The 16122-nt window shown below is 36.4% G+C and overlaps 2 protein-coding genes across 5 annotated transcripts; both read left to right on the top strand.

The window, feature by feature from the left end:
• Positions 1 to 630: 630 nt before the first annotated feature.
• Positions 631 to 6499, top strand: LOC117618184 (pentatricopeptide repeat-containing protein At1g02060, chloroplastic-like). The gene is made up of 4 exons (XM_034347788.1): positions 631 to 801; positions 914 to 3031; positions 4937 to 5181; positions 5529 to 6499. The coding sequence occupies exons 1-4, from the start codon at positions 698 to 700 to the stop codon at positions 6497 to 6499; spliced, it is 3438 nt and encodes a 1145-aa protein (XP_034203679.1). The 5' UTR covers positions 631 to 697.
• A 1377-nt stretch (positions 6500 to 7876) lies between these two features.
• LOC117620057 lies at positions 7877 to 13209 on the top strand. Of its 4 annotated transcripts, none has more exons than XM_034350151.1 (9): positions 7877 to 7966; positions 8236 to 8295; positions 8881 to 9013; positions 9762 to 10041; positions 11097 to 11225; positions 11313 to 11362; positions 11675 to 11772; positions 11861 to 12148; positions 12348 to 13209. In XM_034350151.1, exons 2-9 carry the CDS (start codon positions 8251 to 8253, stop codon positions 12888 to 12890), a joined length of 1566 nt encoding a protein of 521 aa, XP_034206042.1. In that variant the 5' UTR covers positions 7877 to 7966; positions 8236 to 8250; the 3' UTR covers positions 12891 to 13209. The 4 variants fall into 4 exon arrangements, with proteins under 4 accessions (XP_034206042.1, XP_034206038.1, XP_034206039.1 ...); XM_034350147.1 differs by having other exon boundaries at positions 7966 to 8056; XM_034350148.1 differs by having other exon boundaries at positions 7966 to 8056; positions 9765 to 10041.
• The last annotated feature ends 2913 nt before the right edge of the window (positions 13210 to 16122 follow it).

Raw genomic sequence — 16122 nt, forward strand, 5'->3', positions numbered from 1 at the left:
TCTAAATAACTCATTTTATTTTGAATGTGATACAATTAGTTATTTTAAGTACATTCAAACTAATCTTTTTTTTTTAATAACAAATTTTAGACTTGCTCGTATATCCAAATCATTTCTTTCAAATTCGTTCATCAGTTCGTTTGGATGAGGGAAAATAACTCAGAATTTAACTAAAAGTTGGGAATTTAATAGGAGAAATTGACAATTTCTTTGTTTGGCAATTTAAGTACGGAATTTATTAAATGACACGGAGAAAAAATCGTGGAAATTGGAGCATTAAATTTTATAGTTTAATTTCCACCAAAATAAGTGTCATTTCACAATTGTTATGGTGCCATTACAAAAAAATTTCGTTTACAAAATTCGACATAAATAAATTCAAACATTGAAATTTTCAATTGCCAAAAATTGAAATGATGGAAATCTAAATTCCACAATTTTAGAATTCTATGTAATTTTCAATTTCTTCGTCCAAAAGAAAGGTAAAATTTTTGGAAATCATTTTGGAAATCATTTTTCAAATATTCGAAGCCCCAAGTTATCTCATCTCTCTACCCTTGGCTGTGAACAGTTTGATGCCACACCAATCCACCGCCCAACGTTTACCAGCAGAAAATAGAAACAGAAATAGATGATTTGCGCCTTTTGGCACCCTTCTGTAAGAAGAAAAGCTTCGGAAGAAACCACAAATTAATTCATGGCCGCGAATCCCATTTCTCAGGGTCAAGGACTAGCAGTCTTCAGAAAGCAACTCTTCAGTCCCAGCCTCAAGTCCAATTCTCAGCCGGATTCTTTTCTCAGGTGCGCCTTCTAAAACTTCAATTTGATTTCCTTTCCTACATTTTCTCACTAGGCAAACACAAATTTCACTTTTTTTTACATTGCTTGTTTTTGAACAATCGTCAAAACCCAGGTGCTATTCTTCTCAGAAAACCGAGAACCATAATGAGAATGATGAACAACAGCACAGAGCTAAACAACCCAAATCGTCAACCCCAAAAACCAAAACGGCTAAGGATATGGCCAGGCTTGTCAACACCAATACATGGTCGAGTGAGCTTGAGTCTTCTCTCTCTACAATCTCTTCCTCTCTCTCCAAGACCACGGTACACCAAACACTCCACCTTATCAGAACCCCGCACAAAGCCCTTCAGTTCTTTAAGTGGGTAGAGGTAATGGGTTTCTCTCACAATGACCAATCCTACTTCTTGATGCTTGAAATCTTGGGTCGAGCCCGAAATCTCAATGCAGCACGAAATTTATTGTTTTCAATTGAAAAAAAGTCTAATGGTGCAGTTAAACTTGAGGACCGCTTCTTTAATAGCTTAATAAGGAACTATGGTCGAGCTGGGCTGTTCCAAGAGTCTATAAAGCTTTTTACTACAATGAAGTCGCTTGGTGTATCGCCTTCTGTTGTTTCATTCAATAGTCTTCTGTCGATTTTGCTTAAAAAGGGTAGGACAAATATGGCCAAGAATGTGTATGATGAAATGCTCAGTATGTATGGAGTGACACCAGATACATATACATTTAACATTTTGATTAGAGGGTTTTGTATGAACTCCATGGTAGGTGAAGGTTATCGCTTTTTCAAAGATATGTCGGGTTTTAGATGTGACCCGGATGTCATTACCTATAATACTCTTGTTGATGGGCTATGTAGAGCAGGGAAGGTTGAAATTGCCCATAATGTGGTGAATGGTATGAGTAAGAGAAGTGGGGATTTGACTCCAAATGTTGTTACTTATACGACCTTGATTAGAGGGTATTGTGTGAAACAGGAGATTGACAAGGCTTTAAGTATTTTGGAGGAGATGACTACTCGAGGGTTAAAACCAAATGGATTTACCTACAATACTCTAATTAAGGGGCTTTGTGAAGCGCAGAAGCTAGATAAGATAAAAGAGATTTTGGAAGGAACAATGATTGGTGGAGAATTTACTCCAGATACATGTACGTTCAACACATTGATGCATTCACATTGCAATGCAGGAAACTTGGATGAAGCATTGAAGGTTTTTGCAAAGATGTCAGAGTTAAAGGTTCCACCAGATTCAGCTACATACAGTGTTTTGATATGCAGTTTATGTCAACGAGGGGATTACCCTAGAGCAGAGGAGTTGTTTGATGAGTTATCAAAGAAAGAAATTTTGTTAAGGGATGATGGTTGTAAGCCTCTTGTTGCCTCTTATAACCCTATCTTTGGGTATTTATCTAGTAATGGGAAAACTCAGAAGGCCGAGGAAGTGTTTAGGCAGCTAATGAGAAGAGGAACACAAGACCCTCTGTCCTACAAGACTTTGATCATGGGCAATTGTAAGGAAGGTACATATGAAGCTGGGTATGAACTCTTAGTCTGGATGCTTAGAAGGGATTTTGTGCCTGATGAAGAGATTTATGTATCCTTGATTGATGGCCTCTTGCAGAAGGGTAAGCCCCTTCTTGCCCAACAGACTTTAGAGAAGATGCTAAAGAGCTCTCATCTCCCACAAACGTCTACTTTCCATTCTTTACTTGCAGAACTTTTGAAACAGCATTGTGCCCGTGAATCTGCCAGTTTTGTCACTTTAATGTTGGAGAAAAAAATTAGACAAAACATTAATCTCTCAACACATCTTGTAAGGCTACTTTTCAGTCGTGGGTTACGAGATAAAGCATTTGAGATTGTAGGGATGCTCTATGAGAATGGGTACTCAATTAAAATGGAAGAACTGGTTTGTTTCCTTTGCCAAAGTAGAAAGCTTTTAGAGGCATGTGAAATGTTGCAATTCAGTCTGCAGAAGCATCAAAGTGTCGATATTGATAATTTTAACCAAGTTATTGTAGGGCTTTGTGATATAAATAAACTTACAGAAGCATTTGGCTTGTACTATGAACTGGTTGAAAATAAAGGCTATCAGCAATTGCCGTGCTTAGATTCTCTAAAATCTGCCCTAGAGGTTGCAGGAAGATCAGTTGAAGCTGAGTTTCTATCTAAAAGGATTCCAAGACAGCAGCTGCTGGACAAATCTGGGAAGTCAAGGCTACAACTGTAAGTCAAGACCTCAGCTGCTGTACATATCTTTCTTGCTGCTAAATGGTAGGTTTTTAAGATTTCCTCGATCACATCTCAGCCTTGTAAATACACAGTTGTTGCTGCCCTCCTCATACCACTTCTTCCCAGCGTTTATTCGATCCCTCATCTCAATTTCACCCTGACCCCACATCTCAACCATTGGAGCATATACAGTCCATCTGCAGTCCAAAGCTCATTTGAAACCAAACTCATACATACCCATTGCAAACTACACGAACAACAAAATCAATGACCACTGATTGCGAAGTGCAGTGCAACACAAAATGGATATATTGGCAAGGGAATTGTGGAGTGAAATCATATAGAGAGAGAGAGAGAGAGAGAGAGAGAGAGATGCAATGGGAGAGTAAGTGTGATTGTTTGAGAGAGTTTTGAAAATGGATTGGGTTATTGATCAGAAATATTTTGAGAGGAGATGATATCGGGCTTTGGAATATAAATTCAATGGTGATTTTGAAAGGGAAGGAGGGTATCATGTAGAGACAGAAAGCAACAAAAAGTTTAGGGTTGAACCCCAACTTGAGTCAAGTTTTGAAGGTATTTTGGTCCAAGGTTATCTTATCAATTTAGGAAAAATAGTTTGATGGACTTTTATATGGGTTGATTATTGAACAGAAGAAAACTATAAGCACCACAAAGAAGAGAATATGATCTGTGCCTTTCTGCAGAAGTAGATGGTATGATTTTCTACCACCTGGTTTTGGTTATTAAGCAGGGAGCTGTTGTACTACATTTGTTTTCCATTCCTTTTGTGAATCAGATTTATGAACTTCTGTAACAGGAAGAATGGTGGATCTTATTTACTTACTTGGTTCCCCTTCAAAACGGTCTCTTGGGTTGGTTTATGAAATTTTCTTTCATCTTTTTTGTTACAGATGATTGAAGAGAATGTAGCTTTGCAGCAAGCTTTTCTCTTGGTTCCTTTTTCCTTTTTAAGTGGCAAAGCACCAACTAGAATGTACCCAATCCTGAACAGACAACCGAAGCAAATGACAAAAAGCTCCAAATGGCTTGAATAATGTGATGGGGGGTTGAAGGAGAAAAAAGGACAATTCAGCTGAAAAAATGATAAGGGGATATAATAAATTTGATCATTTAAGAGGGTTTTTTTTCCTGGGTCATAAGGTGTAAAGAGTGTAAATTCCTCTAAAGATTTCAGAATGAGAGGATTTAGAAATGAAACTTTTTACAAGAAGTGGTTTTGAAAATTATCAAACTTACTTGGGACTATTATCAGTTGCTAATTAGGAAATAATTTACAAAATTAATCTACAAATTCTGAACTATTGATTTCATTTGCAGTGAACTGAAATCTTTTCTTACAAAATTAAAATGGTTTTGAAGGGTATTCACAGTTAAATCAGACAGATCTACTAAACCTGCAAAAATGGGCTGACTTGGAGAATTCAAAAGTTAGATAAAGGGCAATTTTAACATGGAAGAAGTAGGAAATTCTGCTACCTATTCTCAATCTGTTTTGTTCCCTCTCTTTTATTTTTTGTTTCTTTTTTGTTTTCTGGTGGTACCAGTTCTAGAGATCTTCCTCCTTTCTTTTGCAGTGGACTATTCTAAACCTTTTTCTACAATTCATACTTTTGAAGCAGAAAGTAAGTAACCATTGGGTTTCAACTTTTCATTCATTGTTTTACCAAACAAAAGGAGAATATTGTTTCCCCTTGAAACAGTCACACTCCTAACTCCCCCAAGAAACCCATAAAATCACCAAACCATAATAAAGTAAGCATCTCTTTCTTTTCATGCTCATCTCCTTTGAAACCAACTCCTCTCCAACACCAAGTCCAGCTCCCCATATATACATGCCTTCAACTTTCACCAAACTCAGACTATTTCATTGCTAAGCGTTCTACTCCTCCTCATCATCATCATCCTAAAGATGTCGAAGCTAGAAGGCAATGGCGCTAATGGTTCTTCCAAGCAATTCCATGCACCAAGTAGGCACGCTCCTACAGCAGGGAAGGCAACAGTCCTTGCATTGGGCAAGGCCTTCCCAAGCCAACTGATCCCTCAGGACTGCTTGGTGGAGGGCTACATTCGTGACACAAAATGTGTAGATGTTGCCATTAAGGAGAAATTGGAACGCCTGTGTAAGCAAAATTATTTGTGTTTTATTATCTTGAATATCTTAGATCTCATCTATTTACTTGCTGGCTGCCCTCTAAATTACTTTTTCGCAAAACTATTTGTATCCTATTTACTGATTTCATTGGCGACCGCCACCTACGTAAATGAGTTTCACGTCTACTAGAGATGTGGTCAATAAATAAATATACTCCAAATAATTCTACATAATAATTAATATCATACAAATTATGTGATCAGCTAGCCAATGTAATTCCTTTTTAATGTGGTACGTTTAACATTACGTGATATTTTGAAAAGGACAAGACTCACCATGCTTATCTCTCTTCATTTTTGTTTTTGTTTTTCCCAGGCAAAACCACAACTGTGAAGACTAGATACACAGTCATGTCCAAGGAGATCCTAGACAAATACCCTGAACTAGCAACTGAGGGCTCAGCTACCATCAGACAAAGGCTTGAAATTGCAAACCCTGCAGTGGTACAGATGGCCTTGGAAGCTAGCCTTTCTTGCATCAAGGAATGGGGTAGGCCAGTTGAAGACATCACTCACGTTGTCTACGTATCCTCAAGTGAAATCAGACTACCTGGTGGTGACCTCTACCTTGCCAGCGAGCTTGGCCTGAGGAACGACGTTGGCCGCGTTATGCTCTACTTCCTAGGCTGCTATGGTGGTGTCACCGGCCTCCGGGTTGCAAAAGACATAGCTGAAAACAACCCGGGAAGCCGGGTCTTGCTAACCACTTCTGAGACCACAATTCTTGGTTTCAGGCCACCAAGCCAGGCACGCCCTTACGACCTTGTTGGGGCTGCGCTTTTCGGTGATGGAGCTGCAGCTGTGATCGTTGGAAGCAACCCAAAACCAGGCCAAGAGACTCCTTTCATGGAGCTCAACTATGCTGTCCAGCAGTTCCTCCCTGACACTAACAATGTGATTGATGGGAGGCTCTCAGAAGAAGGCATTAACTTCAAGCTTGGAAGGGACCTGCCTCAGAAGATTGACGAAAACATCGAGGAGTTCTGCAAGAAGCTGATGGCCAAGGCTTCATTGAAGGACTTCAATGAATTGTTCTGGGCTGTTCATCCAGGAGGACCTGCCATTCTTAACAAGCTAGAGAGCACCCTGAAGCTGGGCAGTGATAAGCTAGAGTGCAGCAGGAGGGCTCTGATGGACTATGGAAATGTTAGCAGCAACACCATTTTCTATGTCATGGAGAATATGAGGGAGGAGTTGAAGAAGAAGGAGGAGAGGGAAGAATGGGGGCTTGCCTTAGCTTTTGGCCCTGGAATTACATTTGAAGGAATCCTCATGCGCAGCCTGTAGGAGGATCAATTGTTACCATGCTACATTGCATTTAAGATTCTAAGTTAATTTGGTCACTTTAATTTTTAATGAAATGGAATGGAGAAAAGGATATGTAGCCAAAATCAAATTGGCCTTCACATGTAGCTTGTGGTCTGTGACATGAAATTTATGAATTCCACTGCAATTTATTGCTAATCATTTATCAACGAAACCATTTCTTTTCGGTTATAAGGAATTGGGAAGGATCGAACTCTTAACCTATTCTGATTCTAGCACATTTTTTTCTTCATCATTTTTCACTATTTAGTATAATTTATAAACATTTCTAATTTTTAGAAAAAACAATTGAAGCATAGTGGAATAAATATAGTAAAAATCAACTCATTTTCTGGCGGCCAGATTTTCATTACTAAAAGTCTAAAAATTTAATTGTTCTTCACCCTTTAATTTCCAAAATAGCATCTTTCAATAATATTTTTACAAAAACCAACATTTTTTGTGGACTTATTGTTTTAATTTTGGAGGATTCCTCCTTCCCTCTCTCGTCTCCAAGAATTAGAATATCACATCTCATCCAAAAATTGATGGTGTGTTTACTAATCAGGAATTGAAATTCGAATAATGAATTGAATTCTAATTATAGAGGATTCTTGTGTTTACTTCACATCAAGGAATTAAAAAGTAAGTAGGACCCACACAAAATTAGGAATTGAATTCCTAATTTTTGATTAATTCAATTTTTGGGTGGGAGGTGGTATTCTAATTCTAGAAGAACTAACCCGTTAGGAATTCATCTTTTTTACCCATTATATCCTCACACAATTTTAAAATTTCCAAATTTGTCATCTGCTTTAACCCAATATTGTGGACATTTTAGTAATTAGTACAACTCTTATCATATGGTTTAATAAACAACTTCAATAGGAATCTGGATCCTAACTCTCATCAATCCATATGGTTTAGTAAACAACTTCAACAAGAATTTGGAATCTAATTCTCCTCAATCCAACTCCTACTCGATTCAATTCCTCATAATCTGTATCAGATTAGTAAACATGCCATAATTTAATTTAATTTGGAACTTGTACTTTTCACTTATTATCACTAGCCTCTCGCTTTTTTTTTAAACAAAATTTTAAAATTTATTTTAGAACTAAAAAAGATAATGGGTAGTTGTGTTTCATTAAAATATGATCCATTATTTAATTTTTTTTATTTTTAAAATATATAAAAATGTGAATTTACTATATTATCCTTATTTAATAAATAATTTTAATTCTTAATATTTGCATTGGTCAAAAGTATTTTCTAATATTTTAAATATTTTAAATATTTTACCATCTTTTGCTTTATATATATATGGATATATAGATTCTAACCAAACCAACCACCGGACGCAAATCTCCAAAGTAGCGGTGCCGCGAAAAGTCAAAGAAAACGACGTAGTTTCGTTTCCGTGCCACGTTCTTTTGCTTTGCCGTTAAGGTATTCTCTCCCTCTCTCTCTCTCTGTGCTTCCGTTGGAGAAGAAAACTTGATGATTTGAATCTTCCAAAACCCTAATTCCACTTCAATGGTGATTCTTTCTATTCGTCCACGCTTCATTTGATTCTCAATCGCAGTATTAATCCAGGTAAATTAATTTCACCGCGATCTCTAACATTTTCTGTATTCTCTAATTTTTTGGTTTTTTTAGGCGCCTGAATTTGCATTGAAAGCTAACGTATTATTATGTTTTTGTCTTTCATTTGGCAGAAACTGAGGTCTATAATGCAAGATGCAAAGCCCAATTCCAGCGAATCCGCACCGTTGATGGTACCCATCATTCTCTTGTAGCATTCAAATTGTTTATTTTTACAGTGATTTAATTAATATTTTCGCAGAAAGAATTACATTTTGAAAGCTTAGCTCATGTTTATTTGTGCAATGGAAGGAGAATGATAATTATATTACGAAAGTTTTGATCTTCCTGAGATTTTGATAAACTATTTTAGTGTAGTTTTACGAGAATATGGTATTATTTCAAAGCACCAATACTAGCTTCTAGCAAGCATTGTTATTGGACTCTGGGGTACCAGTTGCTGATTGTGTCTAATCTCTATCCTTATGTATGAAGAAATGACAAAATTAGACGATGCAACCAGTGGGTTTTGTGGCCTGAATCTGATTGTGTATTTCACTTTGAATTTTTTTATTAAAAAAAAATATTAAGAAATCTCTTCATGGAATTGGCAAATATTTAGCCCCTTCATTTTATTTATTTATACAGTTTTCTCCAATTATCAAGCTTTGGTGATGTCTTCTGTTTATTGCACTTCTTCTTTATGTTGTATTGTTATGTAAAAGAAAATTTTCCAAATGTAATTCCTTGCTCATTTTTAACAGCTCCTGTTTTTGCAGGCTCAGAATGATACTTTAAGAAATGATGGGGTCATCCCTCAGCTATTTACCTCTGTACCATCTCTCAACGAAGCTGCTTCTTATCTTTCTCAGACAACTTCATTATTCACACGCTGTTTCTCTGACTATTCTGGTAATCATACTGTTCCATATGGAGATTGCTTCAGTTTTTTATTCTCTTGTTTATCCTTCTTTATATTTTACTAGCCTGTTGTGGAAGTGACTAATGTGGAGGTGGGGAGTTGGTTATCAGATGTATTAACCTGGAAAAGTATGCACGTTATTACCCATAATAGCTTCGCTCTGTAGACTTCCATTAGTTTGGATTTTTATGATTATGATTATTTTGGTATTTCCCTAAGTACAGTTTTCTTAGTTTTACTAGTTTTCTACCATGCCGACATTAATATCATACAAGATCAACCAAACTACTTGAATATAATTTTCTCTGGAGAATGAAACTGTATTTTGCAGAAGTACATGCCTTATAAGACATTAGACTAGCAGAGTTCGTATATTATCTGCAGACCTTAGCATGAATATTTTTGCTAGGTATCTTCCTTTTCCATTTTTTTCACTAGTTGAAACTTGAAATGGAGCATAATTCTAATTTAAAGTTTGATCAGATAATGTAATCGATCCTTTTTCATCTGAGTCCTTTTAACCTTACTCGCATCTCTGAGTAGAATTTGATGATGTGGCACATTTGAAATAAGCTTCTCGCATGTCCCTTATGTAGTTTTCTTTTCATTTTTCCTTACTAATTATTAACTTATGATTATTATGAATTTTATATTTTACTTGCATGCATCTATTTTTCTGAGTTGTCATGAGCATTGGATCTTAGATTGATCTAGTTAAATGTCTCTGCTATTTTGCAGCAGATCTGTCTTCTAGCGATTCTGGGGTTTCAAATGAGCATGCTCAGGAATTGGTGACCTTTTCTTCTGGACAACCTAGGGGATCTTTTGCTACATCTGGTGATCATGCGTCCTCAAGTGGAAACCACTCAGCATCTGCACAGTCATCTAGTAATGCAACAGATGCTCCCTCTGTACTTGATGGAACACTGAGAAGCTCTGCAGGAGATTCATCTCAAAATTCTAGTGTCCTCGTCAAATCTGATCCTAGTGGCCCAGGCGGCATTTCTATCTTTCAAGGGTATTTGTTCCCAGCATACTACTTATTAGTGTTTTTTGGAGCTATCCTTCTATAATTAATATGAGTTTAAAAATCATTCTTGAAGTGAAATTTAGTATTGTCAGACCGGCAATTTTTTTTCCAAAGAAAACTTGGTTGAAGAGAAAAACATTGTATAGCAATGCTAAGACATCAGAACATCAAGGATTATGTAGGACTCCAAGACAAAATCAGCAATACAAATGCCTAGAATTAAGTAACTGAGCTAATCAGACAACAATTAAGCTATTCAAGATAGTCAACTCTTAAATCAATTTACAGGCTGTAAACATTCTATATTAATGACACTCCCCATCTTGCTGGAAAGTGGATATCCACAACTCCCAGATTGCTACAAATAGAGTAAAACAAATTTGTTGGAAGAGCCCATGTACTAACCATCAGCACAACTCTCAGCCATAAATAAAAGAAATTCTTGGGGGGAAATAAAAAAGCTTTGACCTGGAAATGATGTATCTTGATAGCTATTATACCACAAGAAACTCAGAAAACCGTACAGGGTATTGTGGATGGCTGATATTTTCATGCTTTGGGTTTGTAGAAAATGACTGAGGATCAAGAGAAGGGTTTTTTTATTGTCATCTAAAGAAATGCATGCTAGTTATGGTTACAGTGATTCGAGGTAAGAATAACAACGGAAAAAGAAAGAGAAGACAAATTCTAGGAATCGTTGCTCTCCATTAAAACTACATAGCCTTAGAAACCATGAAACATTAGTAGTATGAGATGAACCTTATTAGGAACCATGCTGATGTACCGTTAGTTCCAATTATGTCCCAGTTGGGAATTCCACCAAAATAAGCTTGTCTCCTAATGCGAAGAAACATAGGAATATGACTCATGGCAGCAGTGGTTACTAGAGTAGTTTATGGGGGATGCCTTGTGGGCCCTAGATTGAAACTAAACCCAAAGAATTTCCATGGTATATCTTTAAGCTTGTTTTTTCTCTGGGATTCTTGCTACCTGCAGCGTTCACACTTTCCAAAATTAGCGGTAATGATTGTGTTCATTTTCAGCCTTGTTGACCGGGTGCGAAGAACTGTTCGCGGGTCTGCAGATGATATAGGATGGCTACAACGTGATCCAACAATGCCCCCTGTTGAAGACGGAACTGAAAGGTTCATGGAAATTCTGGGGGATATCAGGTGTGATATGCTGTATTTTGTTGTGCATATAATATCTGCTTTTCATGTTAATGGCAATAATAGTGGAGATGTTATTCCCTTTGACAGGCATGGTGTTCACAGATTGCCAAATTCGATGGTTTGTTTGTTGCTTCCAGGTATCATTCTTTTATATCACACAAAAATTATTAATAATAGTTAAGTCGAGAAATTACATTGCAAGAAACAACATCTCCATCACCTTCCCACTTTCTGCCCTAATGGGGCATGCTTGGATGCTCCCAGTGGTGGATTTAGGGAGCCTTCTGGGTTTCTCTCCATCTAATCTTTGCTCTTTTTGTTCCTACATGTCTTGCTGGAGACTGGACTTCTAGAGTACATGGAAATTTTATTTTTTATTTTTGTTTTGCATATTCAATTTTGCTTATAGTAAAGTGCTAATGAAGTTTGGTTACTTCTGTAATCAATAGGTCTTTTCAGCAACCATGGACCTCTATATTTTGTAAATACAAAAATGAGTCTCTCAAAGATGGGTCTGGCCTGTCATATAGCCAAGATTCATAGTGAGGTATGTTCTTCATTTAAATTAAAAGAAAGGGATTTTTTGCACCTTGTTAATTATATTCTGAACTAAGTTTTTGCCAATTACTAATCAGGCTTCAGTTGAGAAAAATGCTCGAGAGATAAAAGAATACATTGAGGAATTCTATTGGGGTTCCAAAAAGCGTGTTTTGCTTCTTGGACATAGCAAAGGGGGAATAGATGCAGCAGCTGCTCTATCGTTGTATTGGCCTGACTTGAAAGATAAGGTTGCCGGGTTGGTTTTAGCACAAAGTCCATATGGTGGTAGCCCAATAGCTACGGATATCTTGCGAGAGGGACAGCTTGGTGATTATGTGAACTTACGAAAGCTAATGGAGATTCTGATCTGCAAAGTGATTAAGGTATAATGAGGAGCATGATAGTGATTTTAATATTAAAATGTTGTGATATCCATTGAAACAACATTTACAGTGAAGCATATTTTCTGTGTTTATGGAGTTTCTGTTATCATCAAACATTTTGTAGGTCACTCCCATGATGAATTTGTCACTTTTTCCTAGGGTGTTTTTTTAATATAGCATGTCATCTTCTTCTGTGAAGGGTGATTTGCAAGCTCTGGAAGATTTGACTTATGAAAAAAGAAGAGAATTTTTGAAGAAACACCCGTTGCCAAAGGAACTCCCTGTTGTTTCATTTCACACAGAAGCTGCAATCTCTCCAGCTGTACTAGCTACATTATCTCGTGTAGCACATGCAGAGCTACCTATGGTTGCTCCTCTTTCTACAGGCCAGCCGGCAAAACTCCCAGTGGTAATTCCCCTTGGTGCAGCTATGGCTGCCTGTGCACAGCTTCTGCAGGTCAGATATGGCAAGAAGAGTGATGGACTTGTCACATGCTGCGATGCAGAAGTTCCTGGATCCATTGTTGTTCGGCCAAAACGTAAATTAGACCATGCCTGGATGGTTTATTCTTCATTGACAGATGACCCTTCTGAAGCAGACGCTTCTCAAGTGTGTGAAGCTCTTTTGACGTTGCTTGTGGAAGTTGGGAAGAAGAAGAGCGATCATGCAGACATGGAGCAGAAGAAGAGCAATCATGCAGATGTCGGGCAGAAGAAAAGCGATCATGCGAAAGACGAATGAGGCTGAAGAACTTACTTTTCATCTCATTGTTGTGCTTTTGTTGTAATATAGTAATTTACATCCTTTAGGGGGTATGGTTCTCATGTTTGTAGATAGCTGATGCTCGGGTCAACGAATAGGTTCCCAGGTTTTCCCTTTTTCTATCTTCTCATTCTTTTGATTCAATTGGAGAAAAGTTGAATAACTGTTAGACTTAGAATACAGTGCAATAGAAGCGGAAGCTCATCTGTATTTTTACAGGCTAGGAAGGACGTTGAAAAGTAATGAACTGTTTTGCTACCACTCTAAATTTGTAGCTAAAGCGATATTTAATGTTGTATTGTGTGTTGTACTCGCTAGATAGATGTATTTCTTACACGGACATTCCTGGAGGTTTTTTTTTTTTTTGGTTGGTATTTTCAAAAAATATGTTGATTTTTTGAAAATTATACTAACACATCCTGACTTTCTCCTTGCTGACAACCAACCGCGAGGAAGCTAAGGGGGGGGAGGTGGCCACTGCCTCTCCTCCCCTCAGCCCATCTTCCCCTTCCTCTCCTCATCTCCCCTTCTTTTTCTCCCATATTTTCCTTTCCTCTTATCCCCTCTTCTCCTCCCATTCCCCTCCCCAGATAATCTAGATCTGTTTGGATCTAGGTATGTTTGTCTATTTGTTTTGTTTTGTTGTTTTTGCAGTGTTCCAAGTGACTGGTGTTGTCTTTGTCTCGGAGGCGGCGATAATAGTGACGTTGGATTGTGTCTCTCCTTAGAAGAGTTGTGATACTTGGTGGTTGATGTTTTGTCTCTGTTTTAACGGCGGCGGCGGCAGCTACACTGGTGGTAGTTGTTGGGATATGGTGCTCTTCTCTATTCTGCGCCAACCGAAGAACTATGCTTGATCATAGGAGGTTTTCTTTGTCAAGTTCTGAGTTGAAGTGGAGTGCTTCTCATGGGTCTTTTTTACAGTTGTTTCTATGTTCGTCCTTCATGTTCTCTCTTGGTTTATGCTAAGGTATGACTTACAGTTTGTATGAGTATCAAAATACTATGATTTTGCTCATAGAAGGCTTCTTTTGACAATTGGGATGTTTTGTGGTCCTCTCCTGTGGGTTTACTATTTGGGGTTTCTACGGTTCTCTTATGTGGATCTACTGTGTTGGTCTCTAATTGCGGTTCTCGTCGGAGGTTTTTGTGGTAGGTTTTGTTTTTGACTTGTTTTTTTTATTGTAATGGTCCAAAGTGATCTGAATTGGACTCTCCTGTTAGTCCATGACATGTGTGGTACTCTTTCCTCTCCTTGGATTCTTGTCCTAGGAAGGTTTTAACGAGGTCACTGTATCATGTTGCTCTTTGTACGTCTGTAGTTTTATGAATGAATTCTCCTTCTTAAAAAAAAAATACTAACACATCCTGAGGTTTTAAATTGTTTTCACAAACCTCAATTTCAATAAAAAATTAATGATGTCATAAAAAAAATTTCTCCGAATGATAGTTAACTTGTAAGATCAAATTGCAAATGTTCGAACTTTTGAAGTTAATTTTGTTATTTGTAGATTATTTTTTTTTTAATGACAATCGCAATTTCTGAACGGAAGAGGTTTTGGGAAAAAAATTGAAACCTCACAAAGTATTAGTGTAATTTCCAAAACATCAGGGATTTTGTGAAAACACGAAAAACCTTAGTTGGTGGTAGCGTATATAACCCTTTCTAAGGTGATGTTTGATTGCGAGGATGGGATGAAATGGGAATGAGAATTATGTTGGGAAGCACATTTGGCTACGGTACCTAACTGAGGTTCAAGATATGAAAAATAATATCTTAGTGGGAGTTCCGACACATAAACATTGCAAGGAAACATAACCGAAAAAGTCATAAATTATTTTCTTATGATAAACTATAATAACCTTGAAAAATAATATTGACATGTTATATTCAACTAAATATTACATCAATTTGTAAGTAAAATGTAATAAAAGCCTCCTATCAGTTGTGCTACTTTTCCTTGACAAATTTATTTTTGGATACATTCTCCTCAAAAAATTTCACAAATAATAAATTTATGTCATTATAAATGCTATTCTCTTGTGACTAAACTTTCTCAACATAACTTTCTGGATATGGTATTTAGATTTTATAGCTTTTGTGGTAGCATACTTATATCACATTTACGGTGAGAGATTAGGGTTTATAACTTTTGTGCTTACTTACTTATCTCACATTTACGGTGAGAGCGGCTCAATTGCAGTCCTTTCTCCATTTCTAGCTCTTAGAGCAGCTTCATAAGCCTCGATCCTTTCTTCTTAGCTAACTTGGAGATGCTGTTGGAAAATTAGAGCCTTCGACAACAACCTCTCTACGATGCTAGTTAATTTTGAGAAGCCATTCATGCGTCGCGAATTTTAGTGAAGAGGAAACAGAGGTGAGAGACTATCTAGAGCATTACAACTGGTAATTTTTTTTGAAATTAACAGAGAAATAGCCTCACAAACACAAAATTGCTTCCATGATCAAATTAAGAGACATGCAAAACTTGAAATGAAAAAAAAAAACCTTTATTTTAAAGTGTTAAATATTGTTGCTAGAGAAAAGAAAATTAGAGTGAATCATAGGAATTTATTTATTTATTTATTAACTATTCTCTTGTATAAATTTGCTTTTGTTTATGTGATGAATGAACATCAAATTGAATGGTTAGGTTTTGATTGATTTGTATGGGTGTTGTACTTTTTCGATCTTGTGCTAAAAGTTTGAAGAATTTATTTGTTGAGCATAAAATTAATGATTATGCCAAGATATTGTTTTAAATGCTCACTGATTTTTAATTAATCAGATAAATTTAGGCATGCACACTTTGATATTAGCTGTTATTGTTTAAGCTTTCACATTAGTTGTTATTTTAAAGTTTAAACTGTTCACTATATTCTCATTTGTGAGTTTTAGAGATAGATTTGCTGCTAATTTAAGTTGTTAACTCTTCCAAAAAACTTATGAAAATTAAATGATATTTTAACTTGATTAGATTAAAATATTTTTCTAATCATTTTAGCTAAATGTAATTAAAGTTTGAAAAGCATTATTGGATTTGCTCTACTTTCATTGAAAACAAATTATTTTAGGTGAATTCTATATTTATTACCATTAAGTTAATGATTAAATTTGAGAAATGATTACATAAAAGATTATCCCCAAAAAAAAAAATTTAGTTATAAAAATTATTAATTTTTTTATTTTTAATACAAACAATATTCAACT

Source organism: Prunus dulcis, chromosome 2 (assembly GCF_902201215.1).
Source record: "Prunus dulcis chromosome 2, ALMONDv2, whole genome shotgun sequence".
NCBI lineage: Eukaryota > Viridiplantae > Streptophyta > Magnoliopsida > Rosales > Rosaceae > Prunus > Prunus dulcis.